The following is a 19,296-nucleotide window of genomic DNA, read 5'->3' as shown; positions in this document are numbered from 1 at the left end:
AGTAAGAAAAGGTGAGATAGGAAATGTTTATGTAATGTGTAATAGATGTATGTATAGAAGAATGAAGACAAGAAATCTACAGAAGCCCCAAGATCAGAGGAAGAAGTAAGAAGAGAAAGGATCTTATGACTGAAAAGAAAAGAGAAGAGGATGAAGAAAGATCAAGAGAAGGAAGAATTGTAGAATGAGTATGGTTTTTGTTTTGTCGTTTTACTCTAAGATAGAAAAATGTAATAACAATCAATTGGTGGGGGCCGGGAGGACTTTATACTATCCATGGCATATTCTACAACTCACGTGAAACCATGAAATGAACTAATACAGATTTTCTTTACACATTTTTTTAAAAACACATTCAAAAATTCAATATTTTTATACACCATTGAAATAATAGGGTGTAATCCATAAAGCTTATAACAAACTAAAATGACAAAGATGTTAATGTATATTTAAGGTAAAAATGTTCAGATGTGACAATGGATGCAGAAGTCTAAACTGGCTGCAGCTGGAGCCCAGAGGCCAGAGCCACAGATGGACATCCAAGGTCAACTGAACAAGACTAAATGTAAACATGATATGTCTTGAGTCTGAACAGGGATTGGTTTCTATGTTGCATAGCAACTTGTACAAAAAGGAGGCTGGACTTAGTAGTCACATCGTGGGAATATTGTATATGAGAAACAAACACTGTTCTAGTGAATTCTGGGAGTTTGGAGTCTGAGGCCTGTTACAGACTGCCAAAATAAAGCTGCTTCGGGTCTCTTTGGAGGTATGCTATTTAAATGACGCATGGGTCCTAAGAGTCCGGAGGTCGCGCCAAAGCCACACTCCATTCCTAAGCACTGGAGGGCAGCTTTGGTGCAGCTTCCGGATTCTTAGGATGCATGCATCATTTAAACAGCATACCTCCAAAGAGACCCGAAGCAGCTTTATTTTGGCAGTCTGTAACAGGCCTGAGAGTTGAAGATAGTGTGGTGTGACAGTAAGAGTTTTTGTATAGTAGTAACTAGCTCGTGTTATTTAGAAACAAGAAATAAAGCCCTCTAAGGAGTGAACTGCTGGAGTCTGATTCTTTAATTAAACAGTTGTTTCACTAGGCATTGTTCCAGCAAACTGAAAAGCCTGTTTGGAGTTTTGCTTTGATCCTGAGTTGCAGAGGAGCCTGCATGTGCATCCAGTTGGCACCAGACCACAGACCACAGGCAAGGTTCATCACCCAAAATATCAACAAAAGAATTACACCCAAGTAATCTCATGAAAAAGCAATGGCATGAAAAAATTGAGCCCAGATCATAGACCAACAATAAATGAATTGTTTTCAGTAGTAAATAGCTGGGATGTTCCTGGCTTTGTTCTCATAACTTCATAATGAGCAGCCAAACTGGAGAGGAATATCACCCAAAGGTCTGAACTACAATCTGGTTTAATGAAGAAAGTTATAGTCTTTATCAACTGCAAATAGAAATGAATATGAAGTGTCCTTAGAGATAAGCACCAATATTGAGTAACAACACTACTCTTGAGGATCCATGGACAGCAAGGTCCACAGAGTTTGTTTTATCATAGTACACATATCTTTTCATATTTAGACTTAATTCCAGGACATTTTTGTCTGAGAAAAACCATAAAGATAGTGAGAACTGCAACAAAATTCAGGTTATACAGAAAAGTCTAAAGGTGGGTGGGGTTGGCAGATGGTGCCACTATTCTTGCTAACCAAGAAGTCCTCCCGTCTATATCTCCCAAACCTTGCTCCACTTAACTGTTGACTCTTTTTTGCCAGTTCCAACTTGGACATACCTCAGCACTAGGAAATGCCCAGCAATAGACATTAGAAATGCCAGAGGAAAATGGCTGATAGGAAGAGACTCTATCCTTCCTATCTCTCATCCAGCAGAACAGCTGAGGTATTGTTCAGTTCAAGGACCATATATGTGATTGCTTTCATGCCATGACATCCAGAAAGGGGGCATCATTATAAAATATATGATGTTTGTCATTGCACTTTTAACAGAACATTTAGCATTTTGAGACACCGAGCCATTCACGCCTTACTGTGTAGCAAGTGTGCTTGAGAAATAATTGGTTATTAATAGGAGCTATAAATCTCTGTGATCTCAGTGCCTTCCAGACTCAGGGCTATAATTTGGATATTAAAATTTCCTCCAGCAAGTCCAAGGGAGGGATATATACTTTAAGACGCCTTTGTAAAACTGTTTGCCTGTAAAGACATTTATTAGCTGTTGGCATTGTATTCCCCTATGGAATACTGTCTCTCTTCCCTATGTATATGAGTTTAAAACTCTCCTGGTCAAGATAAGATGCCTTCCAAATTGTCTGCTCAATACAATTTTAGAAATATATAACAGAATGATGGGGATTTACCATGTGATGCAAATCAGATTAAGAATATGGAATTTGAGAACCATCCTAAAACTAAGCCACATTAATCACTGAAAGACTTTTTTCCTACTCTTTTCAAATTTTAAGCAATCCAAACTCTAAATATTCCCTCCTGTAGCAGTTAGCTGCCTGAATGTCCCTTTTTACGCCAATTACTCCCAGAGTTAATTTCACTCCTGAGTAAATTCCCTATGGTTTTGCAGACCTCCTTGGTATGGTAGCACAAAGGATAATATTTAATTCCTCATTCTGTTATCCAAGCACACAGCAGCCCTCTTTAACTCAGCAAGTAAGACTGATGAAGAAATAGCTCTCTTCACCCAGAGTGCCTTTGATTCATTCATCTCTGTATTTTTATGTCAATGTTACAACTGTATATTTGGGCCATTTGCACCAAAGTCTCTGATCTTGACACACAAAGGGCTGAAGCACATGGCCTGGAAGAAATGGCTTCATGCTAGGACCACAACAACTGCCCGACCTGCTTCCAAAGTGGGCCACTACCGCAGCTCTTGCCGCCTTAGTGCAGCCTTACAGCAGCTTATAGCTGCTTTGGGGATGTGCGTCATCTAAACACCATGCCCCCAAAGTGCCCGGAAGCCACTTTATTTGGCCCGTGCGTTTCAGGCCACAATAATATTTCATGATTGTCAGAGTATTTTATATCTAAATCCACAGTTTTGTGCAGCTTATCATTAGAGCATGCTACTAAATCCACAAGAAGTTTTTTTGCAGCTTTGCTCAGCAAACCATATTAATTTAGAAATTTACTTCACCATCATGCCTTACACCTTGTTGCCTTATCAAGATAGGAACAACTACCTCTTGGCCTTTGCTTTCCCTTCCCATAGCATCTCCATCTGCTGTTACTCCCTTTGACTTATTAGAAGGAGTGATGAGATAACATGGCCTCCTCTACTAGCCTCCTTTTGGGTCGAGTAGAAGGCAGTGAGATATAGCTTAAGATACACATGATTTTGAGAATTGTTGGCTTCAAGGGCCAGCTGTTTTAGGACACATATATTATGGTCACAGATGGTACCATTTGAAAACCATATCTGTATCATCTGAAGTTCATGAGCTATTTTCTATGCCACTTAGAGCATATTATAGTAAACTAATCTAGAAATGACTAAAGCATCAATTATGGGTAGAAGACCGTTGTCTCTCATAATTTTTAATCAATCCTGTTGTGTTCCAGCTTAATTCTATGCTGTACATGGAACAGGTGCAGAAACTATTTTGTCACACTGTGCACGGTCTTGCAGCCAACTGCACTTATTTGGTAGGCGTAATATTGTCCCTAGAATAACAGAACAAATTGGGTGTGTTTACTGGATTGAAATATGTTTTGAGAAACCAAACAGCAATTCGGACAAGAGTGTTAAATGATAATTAAATATACACATTATGGAAAAGAAATGGAACTTCTTTTTGGTCTTCTTTTGATCATAGAGTTGGTCTTTTCCAATTCTATGATTCTCTCATACTCCCTGTATATTGAAGAGATGAGCATATATCTTGAATATCTTGAATATATTTTCTCCTAAAAAATTTTGCTACACAATGGCACTACTGTCTGCTAAAAGTGGATTATTCATAACAATACTGTATTTATTCAATAATCTTCTGGGCTGCAATATAGACCAATATCCTCACAAGGCAGTTTGCAAACACAATACAGCCATCACAAAAATAAATAAATACAACAAAATAGTGCATATGATGACATATGAGAATCAAAATGTGTAATAAAAGAGAAAAACATAGCAACATATCTTTTAAGAATGTTCATTTTAGCTAAAATATAATTTTCATATACAATCCAAAATCTAAATGCATAGCATAAGCATGTTGGTGGCAACAAATCATCACACCTGTGAACGACTTCTTCCAGCTAAATAGTGTAAACAACAAGTTAGATATGTGACAGACCACAGGACAATGGCCATGGCCACTGAATAGGAACACCACAGTACCAACTGCTGAACTCATCCCTTTAGGTATAACCATAGTTCTCTGACTGTGTAACAATACTGATACTGTTAAGTAGTGTAGCTCTACCAAACACAGAAGTGCAAAGTCTGTATGGTATGCACCTCAAACAATCTGAAATGATTATATAAAAAACCAGGGCTACCAAGGCTTTAAAAACACGGATAGGTAGTGCAGTCCTATGCAAGTTTACTCCAAAGTACATCCTCTGAGTTTAGTAAGAGCTCATTCCTAGGTACATGTGCATACAACTGCAGCTTTTGGTTTTGTTGTGCATTTACAGGAGCACTAGAAGGTCAGTGAAGATGTACAGCCATCCATCTCCTGTCCACAATAACTTAAAGCATTAAGAAAACCTATTACCTTTCAATTATTTTGGGCATATTTGGAACTAGCATTGGTGGCTATTGGAGGATCATGAACTTTTTTTAATCACAGAGTTGGAAGAGACCATGAGGGCCATCCTATCCAACCTCTGTGACTCTGTTTAAAACTTTCAAAGAAGGAGACTCCACTACACCCCAAGGCAGTGTATTCCACTGTTGAACAACACTTATAATCAGGAAGTTCTTCCTAATGTTGAGGTGGAATCTCTTTTCCTGTAGTTTGCATCCACTGCTTTGGGTCCTATTCTCTGGAGCAACAGAAAACAAGTTTGCTCCATCCTCAATATGACATCCCTTCAAATATTTAAAAATGGCTATTATGCCTCTTAAATTTCTCTTCCCTAGGCTAAGCATACCCAGTTGTCGGTACAAATTTTTAGGTTGCTTTATTATAAGTGTGCACTTCAAAGAATAGGAAGCAATGGTTGGAAGGCTACTAAGCAGATTCACTTTTGAATAAATGTGAAAATTTTAGTAAATTCTTATTAAAAAAATTAACTGAAATGACATCCTCAACCATCCTTACAGCAGCAATTGGCAAGTTATTCACTGTCACTCACCCAGGCAGAATTGGATTGATTGAGCTGGTTGAGCATGATGATGCAGGTGCAACCATAGTCATACACCAGCCTCCAGAAGTCTGTGGTGGTGTTCTGAAGGGGATGTAAGGTCACAATGAAGGCAGCACTCTTTGTATAGCTCTAAAAGAGAACAAAAAGAAAGGGAATAAAAACAGAGCACCACATTAGAGACATGAGCCACAGCAAAGAACATCGAAGGGTGACATTGGGGATTTGGCAACACCATGCAAGCTAGTAGTGGTAGAGAAATCAAACATCCACAGTGTGTAACTTTGGGCATGCTTCAGGGAATCCATGACATTATGGCATTGTTCATATCAGTGAGAATAAGGGACTTGTGTTATTCATTAGAGTATTGGCCTGGGATCTAGATGATCAAAGTTCTAGTCATGACTAAGGCACTGGGAGCCTGTAGGCCAATCAGTCTGACATACCTACATGAAGATAAAAGATTTTCATACTTGGCTGAATCATCGCTCAAACATCGCTCAAAGGTGGAGGAAGTGCATGTGTGTGGAAGCCAGGTGCGCTTCCTCAATTGTCGTGGAAATGTTGCTCCCTCTAATGCCCCTGAATCATCTCAAGGAGAGTGGATTTCCTATGAATGCAAAGTTTGCACAGAGGAAATCTACTCCCCTGGATGGAATGATTCAGGGGCGCTAAGAGGGAGCAACGATTGCATGACGATAGAGGAAGTGCACCAGCTTTCCACACACGCGCACTTCCTTTTATTCCTTTTAGATATCCTTAGAAACAATACTCACTGGGAGTAATAGTAAGTTTTATTTTTAGTAAGCTACCCTCTTGTACACAGAAAATATCACGCGAACAGCAGGTTGAGACTCTCAGAAGAAGGAAAGTGTAGGTATAAGGAAGTAACACTAACAATCTAAGATATGCAGATGATACCATACTACCAGTGGTGAACATCACAGACTTGAAACAATTACCGAGGAAAGTTAAAGAAGAAAGTGAAAAGGCTGGCTTACTGCTGAAAATAAAGAAAACAAAAATAATGACCATGGAGGATCTACATAAATTCAACCTAGATAGAAGAAATCAAAATACTCTAAATCAAATATTGATCAGAATTGAGACTGCAGTCAAGAAATCAGAAGAAGGGCAGCTATGAAAGAACTAGATAAGATCCTAAAGTATAAAGATATACAACTAAGCACAAAAGTCAGAATCACTCAAGCCATTATACTTCCCAACACCATGTATGGATGTGAAAGCTGGATAAAAAGAAAATCAACTCATTTGATATGTGTTGGTGGTGGAGAAGAGTGATGAGGATACCATGGGTCCTAGAACAGATCAAGTATTTGATCTGGAAGCCAAGAGTATTATTATTATTATTATTATTATTATTATTATTATTATTATTATTATTAACCTTTCTTTATAAAGCACTGTAAATTTGCATAGTGCTATACATACAATCTTTTAATTAGACGGTTCCCTGCCCTCAGGCTTACAATCTAAAAAGACATGACACAAAAGGAGAAGGGAGAGGTGGTGGGGAAGGGGATGAGGTCCAGCAGTTCATCTCTCCCTCTGAGGCCTGGACCAAGGCAGATGGACTGGAGGGAGGGCTTGGCTTCTTGGAGCTAGCCTGCCTCTCTCTTCCTCAAGATGGTGGATGAAGGGAGGGCTTGTCTTCTTCCAGGCAGGCCTTTAGGAGCTAGCCTGTTCTGTCCACATCATGCGAAGGCATAACTCATTGTGAATAATGTTAGAAAAGATTCAGGGTAGTAGAAAGAGAGGAAGATCACATGCCAGATGGCTAAACTTAACCAGGGAGGTCACGGGCCTGAACTTGTAGGACCTAAGCAGAGCAGTGGAGGATAGGGGGTCTTAGAGATGTCGCATCCACAGGGTCACCATGAGTTGGGGTCAACTTGAGGGCAGTTAACAACAGCAACAACAATTGTCTTGGATGACAACTTGCTTGACTAACAGCTGGGGAGATTCTAGGAACTGTAGTCCAAAAGGCTAGCTCCTAAAGGCCTGTCATTTTTTCGAAGGGGTGTACAGTATTCCTTTGCCAACTGTTCCATCCATACAACAAGGCATGGCGAGTGGGTTAATCTGAGATATAGTGACAATTCCTAGCTAGGGTTCCAATTTATAGATGATAGCCTTCTATTTGAAGACAACTTTCTAAAAGATAATGAACCAAATGAAAGAAGAGAAGTGATACTGATGATGCCCATCAACCCATTGAGCATTTTGATAGCATACTGAATAGGTGGGCACATGGGTCAAAGTCTCTCCACTACAAGGAAATGTACTGTATTGATAGATTTAAACAGATAGTTTGAAAGCAGCCTATGTGTAAGGGTTATGCGCCTCTGTTTCATTGTTCATCCTCTTTTTGCTGAATCATTTCTTCTTTTTTCTGTTTTATTTACTTTTAATTGGTCTAACAGGATAATAACACGTAGTTCCATATAATAACAGAAAAACACTGAAGCAATAAAGTCAAATAGTAAACAACAACAATAACAACAACATGTGGATTTCTTGAGGAAGAAAGAAGAGATACATAATAGTCCATTATGTTGATTGTTAAAGTTCTGATTGATAGCACATCTTTCCATTCTCTTCATTTGATTATTTTAATTGCTGCAAGTTACTAGCAATACAGCCAATAAAAGGAAATAATTTCTTAACAGAAGATGTCACTTGTGATGTCTTTTGTGAATCTTGAAATATCAGATTATTTCTCCATTAACCATGCCCCCCACACCCAGCACCACCAGTTTCTAAAGAGAGGTCTCCTGTTTTCCAGTGTGTGGCAGTTTCTAATCTGGTAACAGCTAATGGAAAACAATTCGCAGATTTAAGTTGCAGACTCTTATTTTCTCTCAGGAAGACAGTAAGTGCCAAAAGCCCTGGACAGAATTTGATCTTTTGTTTCATAATATCTGAGATAATTGGAAATACAGCAAGCCAGAACTAATTTACCTTTGTGCATTCTACCCACATGGATAAGTAAATCCCCTTGGTGTCACAAACCTCTCCAGCACTTTGTGTTTGCAGTCCATGTGTTACTTGCCTCATGATTATTGATTGTGTGGCCCCTTTATTTTCAGGTTGTCTCTAATATAATTTGCTAATGACTCTACTTCTATGACAAATAAGAATGGCAAGAGGGAGCATTCATGTTTCATCCCCCTTTGCAGTCTAATTGAATCAGAATCTCTCCTATTAACATGAGATTTTATACAGACTTTTAACAAGCATCATAAAATTCACAAGTGTTCTTTGGGTCTAGTTTTGCCACAAGGTGGGAGAGATAGCTGGGTAACTTTCCACAGCATGGTTAAATAATACTCACAATGAATGACCTAGAGCTGACATCCTTTGTCTATGTATGTGGGGGCGACTGCTCCTGTACTACCATCTTCATGCAGAGTATTCCATACTCAATGCATGTCTACACATGCATGTATCAAAGTAGATATAACCATAACCAAACTAACAAAAACAGATACCATAGAAACTTAAACCATGAGGAGGAGAAACTTGTCTAACTGAAAGTGCTCAACTAATACTCTGGGTACCTAAAATAAATTGAAGTGAGACTATGTTGCTACAGAAATGCTGGATCGTAACCTCTGATACTTCATAAAGCATCCGAGTTGAAGTTTGCTTTAGAGAGGGGAAGTAAGACTAAAATTTAGCAACTTTAAATGTTTAGAAGTAAACCTGGTGCATGAAGCTTTTCAGCTACTTCTTCTCCATTCTTCCCGGGAATAAGATCAAATTGCTTGTTTATTTAATGATGATGGGAAGAGTCACTACTTTATGCTGGCAGGAGAAGAGCCTGTGAAAATGGTGTCTCTGAAACCATGCACCAGGGATAGCTTCATATCTCACACCCCCAACTGTAACTCACATTGCCCATGCTCCAAGCTGTCGATACAGAGAAAGTCACTCACTAAAAATTAGCAAAAATTAGCAAGGAAATATATGAAAGCCTTGGTTGTCAATTCCTCCAATAAGAGTCCAAGGAAAGGGTATTTGTAGAGACACATTTCTGTAATGGTGAAAAAGTTGTTATCATGCATCCAGCATGTCCTCTTTTAAAAAATGTTTGATTTTTATAATAGATACAAAAGTGAAGGAAGAAAAGGAAGAAGAAAAGAAGGGCAAAAGGAAAGGGAAATTACATGGATTTCTTATGGATATAGGTTAGGAATATAGATTAATATATATTAACCTGATCCTACTGATGATGGAATGGGATGTAGTGAGAGAATGTACTTTCTCATCCAATGTCCTTCCTCATGTTATAGGAAAGTTAATCCCTAGAGCCTCTTGGCCTTTCTGCTTCTTCCCCTCACTGCTGACCTTTTTACTTTCTCTCTCCAAAAGAGCAAGGAAAATAACAATTTGCAAACCATATACTTGCAAACCATGACCTATTTTACTCTGGGAGATGGTGTGGATTGGGCCCAAAGAAAAATGTAAGTGAATATTCAGGCAATGAGCAAGGGCCACTTTCTCTAAATTCTGCCCAGTCCCTTCAAAAATCTGGAACAGAAATATTTCTCTGCTATGGAAATGAGCAACTCTTCCTGGGCAATTTTGAATACACTGGATATATTTTTTTTTATCATTTCTCACTGAAATCTTTGATTTTAGGCTTTGTTCCTACCCTGTAATTCTAGGCCTGTAACAACTAGTCTACAGGGAGAAAACCTACTGCTGTGATACTGAGCAGAGCCCTACTGTGGGTCAAACTAAATTGGGAGTAAAGCAAGCTCAGATATATGAAACCATCTAGTTCCCACAGAGAATCTTTAGATGAGATTCTAAATTGTACACACACACACACACACACACACACACAGAGAGAGAGAGAGAGAGAGAGAGAGAGAGAGAGAGCAATGACCTGTCTTTACCTAACTTGATAAATAGACTTCATGGATGAAACCAAAAAAAGGTTATTGAACATCAGATTTGGCACAGTAGCAGCCCATTGCCAGATCTAAATCTACAGGATAAGTTTCACTTCGATCATCCTCTTGACCACTCCCTTTCCCAACAGACAATATTTTTTCCCATTTGTATCAGACAGCTATATGACCTTGGTTCTCAAATAACAATCCCTTGCAACTGCTCTCTCTCCACACACCTCACATACTCTTACTTTTAACAAGTCTACAGCACAGCTAAACTGGCCTGACTTAATGAGGCAGAGAGCCAATATTTTGTGCAATAAAAAAGCAAAGCATCGAAATTGATAACAAAGAAAAAGAGACACTCTTAAATGAACTAGACAGATCAGAAAAGCAAATATGACCAGAACATATCAGCCAGGTTTGTCAAAATACTTCCCATGGAAGTCCGGAACCAATTTAGGGGCCCAAATGTTCTCCAACCATTCTGAATTTCCCATGGGAAAATCTTTCCTTTGCACAAAATATCAGGGATGGCCATTGTGTTGTCTGGAGTCCAAGATTTGCTTGCCCTTGAAGCATTGTTGGTCAATAACTGTCAGAAGGGGTGGAGCAGAAGGAACGTGATGCCACACATTCAATATGTTCACAGGCTTCAATAGGCTAGAATGAAACACGGGATGTATATGATGGTAGGCTTGGGCAGGACCAACTCTACTGCCACAGCATTGTTAATCCTCTTTGTGGGGAAAGGGCCAACGTACTTAGGCCCAGTTTCTTTGAGGGTTGAAAACATTGTTAAATTTTGGTTGACAAATAAACCAAGGGCTGAAACAAATGACCCTAAAGGAGTGGCTTGATGTTATGTCTTTTATCATCGGATTGGTGCTACAGTAACCACACAGCACGGCCTTGATCCAGTGTTTTTCTGGCACAAAAAGAAGTGGCAAAATGCTGTTCCTTTTTGCACTGGAAAAAAGGTACTCTTTCCTCCACTGCCGTGGCTTTTTGGCACTCCTGCAGTGTGCAGTGTCTAAACACTGTGCTGCCAGAGTGCTGAAAAGCTGAAAGCCGGGTGGCTTCACGGCAGCTTCTTGTTGGCCTGGTGGCATGTGTCATGCATATACCACACCCCCAAGCTGCTGAGACATCGGCTTTTTTCGCTGGTCTGTTCCAGCCCCAAGACCCTTGCTTTAAATTTCCACTCAGGTGTCTTTTTCTGGTCTGCTTATTTTTTGTAAGTGTCTTTAGCAAAGTCTAGGATGCAATTTTTGGCCAGGAGTTCTTAATGCAGTTAATTCCACCTCACTAAGGGAATGGGGTCAGAATGCTCCATTATCCATCTGGAGAAGGAGTTTAACTCCTGTCAATATACAACCTGAAAAGGTGAATGTCCTATATTCTGGTATAGTACAACATTATTATAGGCAACATCTGCAAAGGGCATGAAATCCATCTAATTATTCTACTGAAAATTAATATAACATCTCAAGTACTGCTCCAAAACCTGATTAATTCTCTCTATCTGACCATCCATCTGTGGGTGGTGAGCTCAACTCAAAATGTGCTCAGTGCCTAACAGCTTCACAAACGTTTTCCAAAATTGAGGTGTTAATTGGACCCCTGGCTTGAAATGGGTTCTCCTTCAGAATTTTGCCCTCAGCATGGTGGACCAGTATAGCCCTCAGCACAGTTGGTCATTGCAGCACTGTTGGAGGTACAGTGTTCTTCATTGCTGTAACAGTGTTCTAGGTGCCGCCACTTTTTCAGCTACTGCATCACATTATTGACTCATGTTTAGCTTGTAGTCTACTAAGAATATTGTATGTATTGTTGTCAAATGAGGTGTCACCTATCCTATATCTGTGCACTTCATTTTTTTTCCTGCCTAAGTGAACCATCTGTTAAGGTAATTTGAAATTCTGTTCTCTAGGGTATTAGCTCCCCCTCCTAATTTGGTGCCATCTGCTAATTTGAAAATCATCACCTGGTACTAGAAAAGCATTGTGAAGATAGAACTGTTTTGATGGCTCCAATCTTGATTGGGTGTTGTATTGTTTCTTGTACCAGGCAATGCTTTTTTCACTTCCCAAACAGTAGGTACAAGTCTTGGCACTTTCTAATTCTTGCTACTACCTAGTAGAACATACTTACATCAGTTAAGGCTGCATTGATGTAGTTGTTGCTATCTCCATCCATGGAGATCAAAAAGGGGAGGCACCAATCAGGAGGCAGCACATCCATACTGCGATTCTTTTCCCGATTGCGTGGTAAAAGGGCAATGCTGCACTCCTCCACATCTAGGTGGGGTGTTACAGAATTCAAAGTCTGCTGGACACAAAGAAACCAGGTTAGGCAGCATTTCAAAATTTCAGGGAGAGGAGAGATTCACAGAAATAATGACGGGCAACCTTCTTTTATATTACCAGTGATATTAAACAAACCATGAGCCCCAGGCATATTTCTGGAGGGGTTATAGCTCACTGGCAGACCACATGTTTTGTGTGGAAAGCATTACGTGTTTTCATTATTGTTTGACTTGTGAATCTAAGGGGTTGTTCTCACTAGGTGAAACCCCGCGTTCTGAATCGAATCCAAGGAGTGGCGTTCCTATTAGGATCCGATTTAAACCTAGAACGGTTCTAGAGCAACCCGCAATCGTCTCCACTACAAATCGAATTGTAGAGCGGAATAAAATTTTGATTCGAGTTTTCCTCATTTAACACGTGTTAAAAAAACACTAGGGTCTGACCTACGTTTTTCCATTGATTCGATTTAGGAACCGGAGCATTTAAATAGGAACGACAGCCTTTGAAAGCGTTAGATGAATGGGAGGAGCGGAGTGCGATGGGGCTGTCCTTGGGGGAGTTGCCCTTTCTGTCCCCATCTGTCTGGCTGTCGCCATTTTTGCTTCCCTCACCCCTTTGTCCGCTGTGGTCTTTCAATAAGAGATAAGGATTATTTTTATTTTTTATTTTAATGGTTTACAGGCGCTTAATCTCTTCAGCGCTTTAAACACCTGAAGTCCCGGCTGCTCAAGGCTTCCCCCGGTGGATTGCAACCTCCCCTCTGTGTGGGGAGAGCCCATTTCTAACGGAGGAGAGGCAGGGAAGGGATGGCTCCTCGTGAGGAGACATTCCCTGCCCGCTTGGGCACTGATCTCGCCCAGACAGGGAAGGGAAGGCTCCTCGCGAGGAGGCATCTGATCTCACCCAGGCAAGGAAGGGCACTGATCAATGGGGGGGGGGGGGGGATAGAGCCTTTCTCCCTCCATTTCTCAAATGGAATCTGCCTTCTCCTCCAACCCTGGAAAGAGAATCTTTGGGAAGAGTGCTCCCTCCCTGCTTTTCCAGCAGCCTCCTTCATTGATCTCTGTGCTCTCTGAAGGGATTCTCCCTGGCTGTCTTGGGAGAAAGGATGCTGCCCTCCAAAACCTATCCCATAGTTCCTCTGGAAAGAGCTTCGCTTTTTGCCAGAAGCCTCCTTCTTCATTGATCTCTGTGCTCTCTGAAGGGATTCTCCCTGGCTGTCTTGGGAGAAAGGATGCTGCCCTCCAAAACCTATCCCATAGTTCCTCTGGAAAGAGCTTCGCTTTTTGCCAGCAGCCTCCTTCATTGATCTCTGGGCTCTCTGAAGGGATTCTCCCTGGCTGTCAATGAAATGGAAACGATGCCAAAAGATAAATCGCTTCCAAATATTCCGGATTAACGTTACGTCATTCTGACGTACTATTGATTGACAGCTCCAAATAAGGTATGGAGGAGAAGAATCGCTTTATTTAAACACCGATTTCATGCCAAGTAGGAACGCTTGCAGGTAAAAACTTCGATTTAAACAAACAGATGGGAACGATGAACAAAGCGATTCGGATGGCGGGATAAGAACAGTGTTATTTTGAATCGATTTTATTAAAAACGTTGTATTTTAAATCGTTTCAAATCTTAAGTGGGAACAACCCGTAAATGTATCACAGGCCAATTCAACAAGGAAGGCCTATTTGAACACATAATATATATATATTCCTTACATTGAGAGGGAATATTGGTCCAACTAGCTCAATAATGTCTAAGGTGACTGACAAAGGGTGCCCAGGATTGAAGACAGGCACCTTTGTTAGTCTACCTGGGGATGTCAGGGATGAATTTGGGACTGTCAACATGCAAATAATGTGATTTAATGTTTAGCTTGGGTTAGTGATGGAAATATGATATGAGCTAGGGGAGTTTGGATTACATACTCTTCCCATTTGAAAAGCATTGTACAGTTTCAGCCCAGCATGGAGCCCTTCCAATATAGCTTTAGTTCAGCAATGGATTTTGTTCTTAATACCACTTCTAAACAGCCCCCTTGTCATTCTTCCACCACCTGGATGCCATCCACCAATAGTGATGGCCACCTCCCCAACTCAAATTATTTTTAACTTTATTTAATGCTGATTTCTATAGCACCTTACCACAAAAATCATCTTACCACAAAAAACACCTTACCACAAAAAGATCAGATAAACAGCAGCAAAAATTGAGAGTCAGAATAAAGTAGAAGCTCCAGTGCTAGACTGGGACTTGGGAGATCTAGTTGTGGACACAACTGAAATAGGAAATCCTGGAGACTTGAATTCATTTAGAGTGACTAGGTATTCTTTTACCTACCCTCCTACCTATTCTGAGTTGCAGTCCCCTTACTGAATGATATATTATATTCTCTCTAGTTAGATCACTATCTTCTTGTAGATTCAAAGCATCTCCCAAAATAAAAAGGCCTGCAGAAGTTACCCATCCTTTCTTTGTACTTTTCTCACTGCTTGATCATCCACGGATGGCAACTAAAGAGACAGCAAAAACATCAGGCCTGTGATGTCCCAGAAATTGGTAGCAGAACCCCGCAATGGTGTGCAGACTTGGTAGATGCCTAATGATGCCATCTGTTGATGCTAAGCCTGCAAATATTGTCATTTTGTTGTTTGATTTATCCCACTTTAACAGTACATGAAAGGGCTGAAATTCAAGAGTGTTGTCCAGTCATTGCATCTTAACACTGGAAACAGCTCTGAACATTTGCCAGTCATGCAGCTGGTGTCCTTGTCTGGAAATAAGGTTGGATCTCAACTCAAGTGGCTGCTTCTGATTAATATTTAAGCTGCATGCACATTAGACTTCGGGTGTGGTTATCTTGGGCCTATGGACTAAATACGTATTTTGAGATTGTTTCTTATATTTAGGAAAGCCTCCAGTTTTCATTCACTCACCTGGAACTCTTCCCGTAGCTGTGATGAGTTACTCTGTGGATCTATCCTGACCATCTCTTTAAATGCAGATCTGAATTCACTGACAGGGATGCTGGTTTCTCCACATAGGCAGGCTTCCAAGATGGCATCATGGATGAAGACATATTGCTCCTTTAGCAGCAGTGGAAAAACATATCAAAGCATTATGTATTTATTATATTTATATTCCACTACTCCGTTATAATTTTTAAGTTGTATACAACAAAACTAAACCAACAGTTGGGGCTCAACCCAGTAAACACTTTAAACATTTAAAAAAAAAATGATCTAAATGACTGAACAGACAAACAAACCAGCTCTATTTTATTTTGTTAATTTCTTCATTAAATCATTTATTCCATGTATGAGTCACATCTTCCACAAACATATCTGGAATAGCCATGTTGACCATGTAGCAAAGCACAATAACATTCAAACATAACAAAACAGCAAGGCCTTTATTGGCACAAAACAAAATACATGTTTCAAGCTATATTAAAGGTAATAATCTATAATTAATTTTACAAAATAAAACAGCGATGTATACACAATCAATAAAACATCATTAAAAATTACTGAAAATGCCCTCAAAATAGTCATCTACAATGCTGATATTTACATTTCCTCCTCATCCCCATCAATAACAATCCAGCATGAACATCGCAAGGGTCCAAATACCTAGGAGAATATGCTGCCTTGGAGTGTAGAGGAGCCTCCTTCTTTGGAGGTTTTTATACAGAGGCTGGATGGCCATCTGTCGGGAGTGCTTTGACTGTGTATTCCTGCATGGCAGAATGGGATAGGACCGATGGCCCTTGTGATATCTTCCAACTTTATGATTCTAGGAGAATAAATATATCTTCAGCTTGTGCTGAAAGGATTACAGTATCACATCCAGGCAAACTTTCCTGAGGAAAGTTTCCTTATCAACTTTCCACAACCTTTTCATTCAAATATTTTGGACTATAATTCTCCAGCTAATATGATTCATATCAATAGATAGATATGGAAATTATTGACAAACAGAACTGGAAAAAATATAGCATAAGCAAAATGTTTTGGTTTCCACCTACTTCCGTTGTGAAAGAGGAAACTGAGCTACATACAACATTCAGAACATTCTGTTATCAGCATTCTTTACTGGATGATAGTATTATTCTCTAAAGTAAGGTCATTTAAGTCTATAAATTCAAAAATCCTCCCTTTTGTCCAAAATGTCTGAAGGAGAAGGCACCCACTATCAAACAGGAAAAAAACCTGAAGGGCCATGATGTTCTAAATTGAAATGCCTAGCCACTGATTGCTCTATTTTTCTGGTCAGGACTGCAGATTTATGGCTGCATCCATACTGCATCCATACTGTATTTTCTAGTGTATAAGACTACTTTTTAACCCAGGAAAATCTTCTCAAAAGTCAGGGGTCATCTTATACACTGGGTGCTGAAACCTCTGAGCTGAACTGGAGAATCTGCGGTCACCGCATATGATGGGGGGAGCTCAAAAACGGCCGCGGCCACATCCCCGTCATATGCGGCGATCGTATGAAAGCAGGAAGGGTGGCACTGTACATTTACGGTAGAAGAAAATCCACTCACTAGGATTCATAGAAAGAAGTGACTTAACGCGGTCCCGATGACAAGGTGAGGGGGCGCCTCACCCAGAAGGTGTAAGTGAAGGCCAGAGCAAGTTGCAGGCATCCGGGATGCTTGGGGTATGAAAAAAAGAGCCGTGTTTGCATTACCGCTCTGATAGTCTTGGAGACAGGGAGGGCTGGGCAGGCAGGGAGAGCTGACCAAGCCAAGCAGGCTTTGTATACAACAAGTTTTCCTGCTAAGTACCTGCATGTCATAAGCATTTGAATTTAAATTACCATATTGAAATCAAATCTGATGTTTTTAAAAAAAATTATTTGGTGTGCGCTGGAAGAGGGGTAGTCTTATACGGCGAGTATATCCCAAACTCTATATTTTAACAGGAAAAGTTTGGGGTCGTCTTATATGCCGGAAAATATGGTAATCCAGTCTGACATCACTTTAACTTCCATGACTCAGGGCTAAAGAATTCTGAGAAGTGTAGCTTTGTGAGTTGTTTAGCTTTCTCCATCAAAGAGCTCTGGGACTACTGTCACAGTTTTGTTGTACTACTTCAACAAACTACAGTTCCCAGAATTCCATAGCATTGAGCTATGGCAGTTAAAGGGTGTCAACCTGGATGATTTCTGCAGTGCAGATACAGACTTATGATTTCTGAAGCATGTATGCAGGCCAATGGCTATTTTGCCCATGTACCACAGATGGCATCCTGTACTTGGCATTCAATCACATAACTAAGATTGCAGGACCAGCAGGTGATGTGCAGGTTCTGCCAGTCACTGTGTTCCTAAAAATGACCGTCTGGTTAAGGTATTTACAGGTGATGCAACACTTTGAATCACAAGGCTGTGATCCTGGATTACTGACTGGTGTTTTCAGGACAGTTTTTAATCAGCTATTTCTGGTGATTTGGTGGCTGGTGAAAAAATATAACTTGAAGCTATCTGATGGTTCTAGCAAGATGTTAATAATTTGTTAGCAATGAATAGCTTTCTCTAATTGCCATGCAGTAGCTGACAGATGCTGATGGCAAGCTACCACCAATGGAATGTGTTATTGATGGTTACTTCTGTGGAAAAGATTTTCTCTCAAAATGATAGTTGCTCTACTGATGTTGTCATCAATTATATAAGGATATCCCCTTTGAAGCAGATGTTGCTTGAGTTTAATGGCCCTTTTACAGTAGTTTTCTTCAGCATTACAGATGTGTCTGATTCTCAGAGCCAGCTTGTAGACACTATTTCTTCTAATGTGCTTGGGGTGGTGGGACCTCTAATCCATGTCATGAGGATCAGTGGATTTTCTAAACCACTATCTTTTAGGCAGTTCAGTTTCAATTTTAGCAACCCAAGGTGGAATCCAAAATATTTTCCCTATATTTTCCACTTCTGTTTGTTAATTGCTTGTGTGTGTGTGTGTGTGTGTGTGTGTGTGTGTGTAGTAATAGCATCCCTCTCGGATCCAGGACAGATTTGGGAAAAGTGTAGCAGGTTTGCATTTTTAATCATTTATAGTATATATACAGATGATGATCCTTATACCATTCTGCAGGCAAGAGAACACATTCTGGCACATATACTGGTTTTTGGATCTCATGACCTTGAGAAATAATATTTAAAACCTTATATACTTTGAGATGTTCTATAGTGAACTGACATTTAGGGGCAAAACAGATGGCCCCAATGGGGTGTCTTGGAGCCGGCCGATTTAGACTGGATTGGGGCCATGGCAAACAGACGCGCAGTCCCCATCCAGCCATCTTCCACCCCACATAGGAGCAGAAAATATCCTTTCCTATTTGAGGCAGGAAAAAGCTGCTGCTTTACCTCTGGAGCCAGATTTTCGCTGGCTCTGGGGCATGTGGCATCTAACTGCCACGCGCCCAAGTCACCCGGAAGCCGCCTAGCATGTAATCACTGGTACGACTTCCAGGCTACTTGGGGTGTGGCACGTGTGAACACTATGCGCCCAACCTGGCTTGAAGCCAGCTGCTGGTCTGTTTTGGCCCTTAGTTATTTTCTCTTGTAAAAATATAGCATACTTTAGATTAAACAAGATGGCCAGTAAAACACTTGAAAAAAAGATAGCTGGATACAAACTGGATGCAAATTGCTTGAGTATATATGTATACAAGTAATTAAAGGGCAAACCAACAGCACTTTTCCC

At 40.3% G+C, this 19,296-nt stretch overlaps 1 protein-coding gene across 9 annotated transcripts in view; it reads right to left on the bottom strand.

The window, feature by feature from the left end:
* LOC149301690 (receptor-type tyrosine-protein phosphatase U) overlaps window positions 1-19,296 on the bottom strand; it is a 332,194-nt gene that overhangs the window by 21,747 nt on the left and 291,151 nt on the right. For 5 of the 9 annotated variants that reach the window (XM_089483669.1, XM_089483671.1, XM_089483673.1 and 2 more), the window contains 3 exons: window positions 15,521-15,670; window positions 12,430-12,606; window positions 5,345-5,485 (listed from right to left, as the gene is read on the bottom strand). In XM_089483669.1, the coding sequence (XP_089339795.1) occupies window positions 5,345-5,485; window positions 12,430-12,606; window positions 15,521-15,670 (468 nt within the window). The remainder of the gene's footprint in view (window positions 1-5,344; window positions 5,486-12,429; window positions 12,607-15,520; window positions 15,671-19,296) is intronic. The other 4 variants (XM_089483670.1, XM_089483672.1, XM_089483674.1 and 1 more) reach the window with 1 other exon arrangement.

This window comes from Sceloporus occidentalis, unplaced genomic scaffold (genome assembly GCF_023333645.1).
Source record: "Sceloporus occidentalis isolate IW3139 unplaced genomic scaffold, rSceOcc1.0.p SCAF_20, whole genome shotgun sequence".
Lineage (NCBI taxonomy): Eukaryota > Metazoa > Chordata > Lepidosauria > Squamata > Phrynosomatidae > Sceloporus > Sceloporus occidentalis.
Note: the sequence above shows the minus strand (reverse complement) of the source record. Positions and strands in the feature narration are given on the sequence as shown.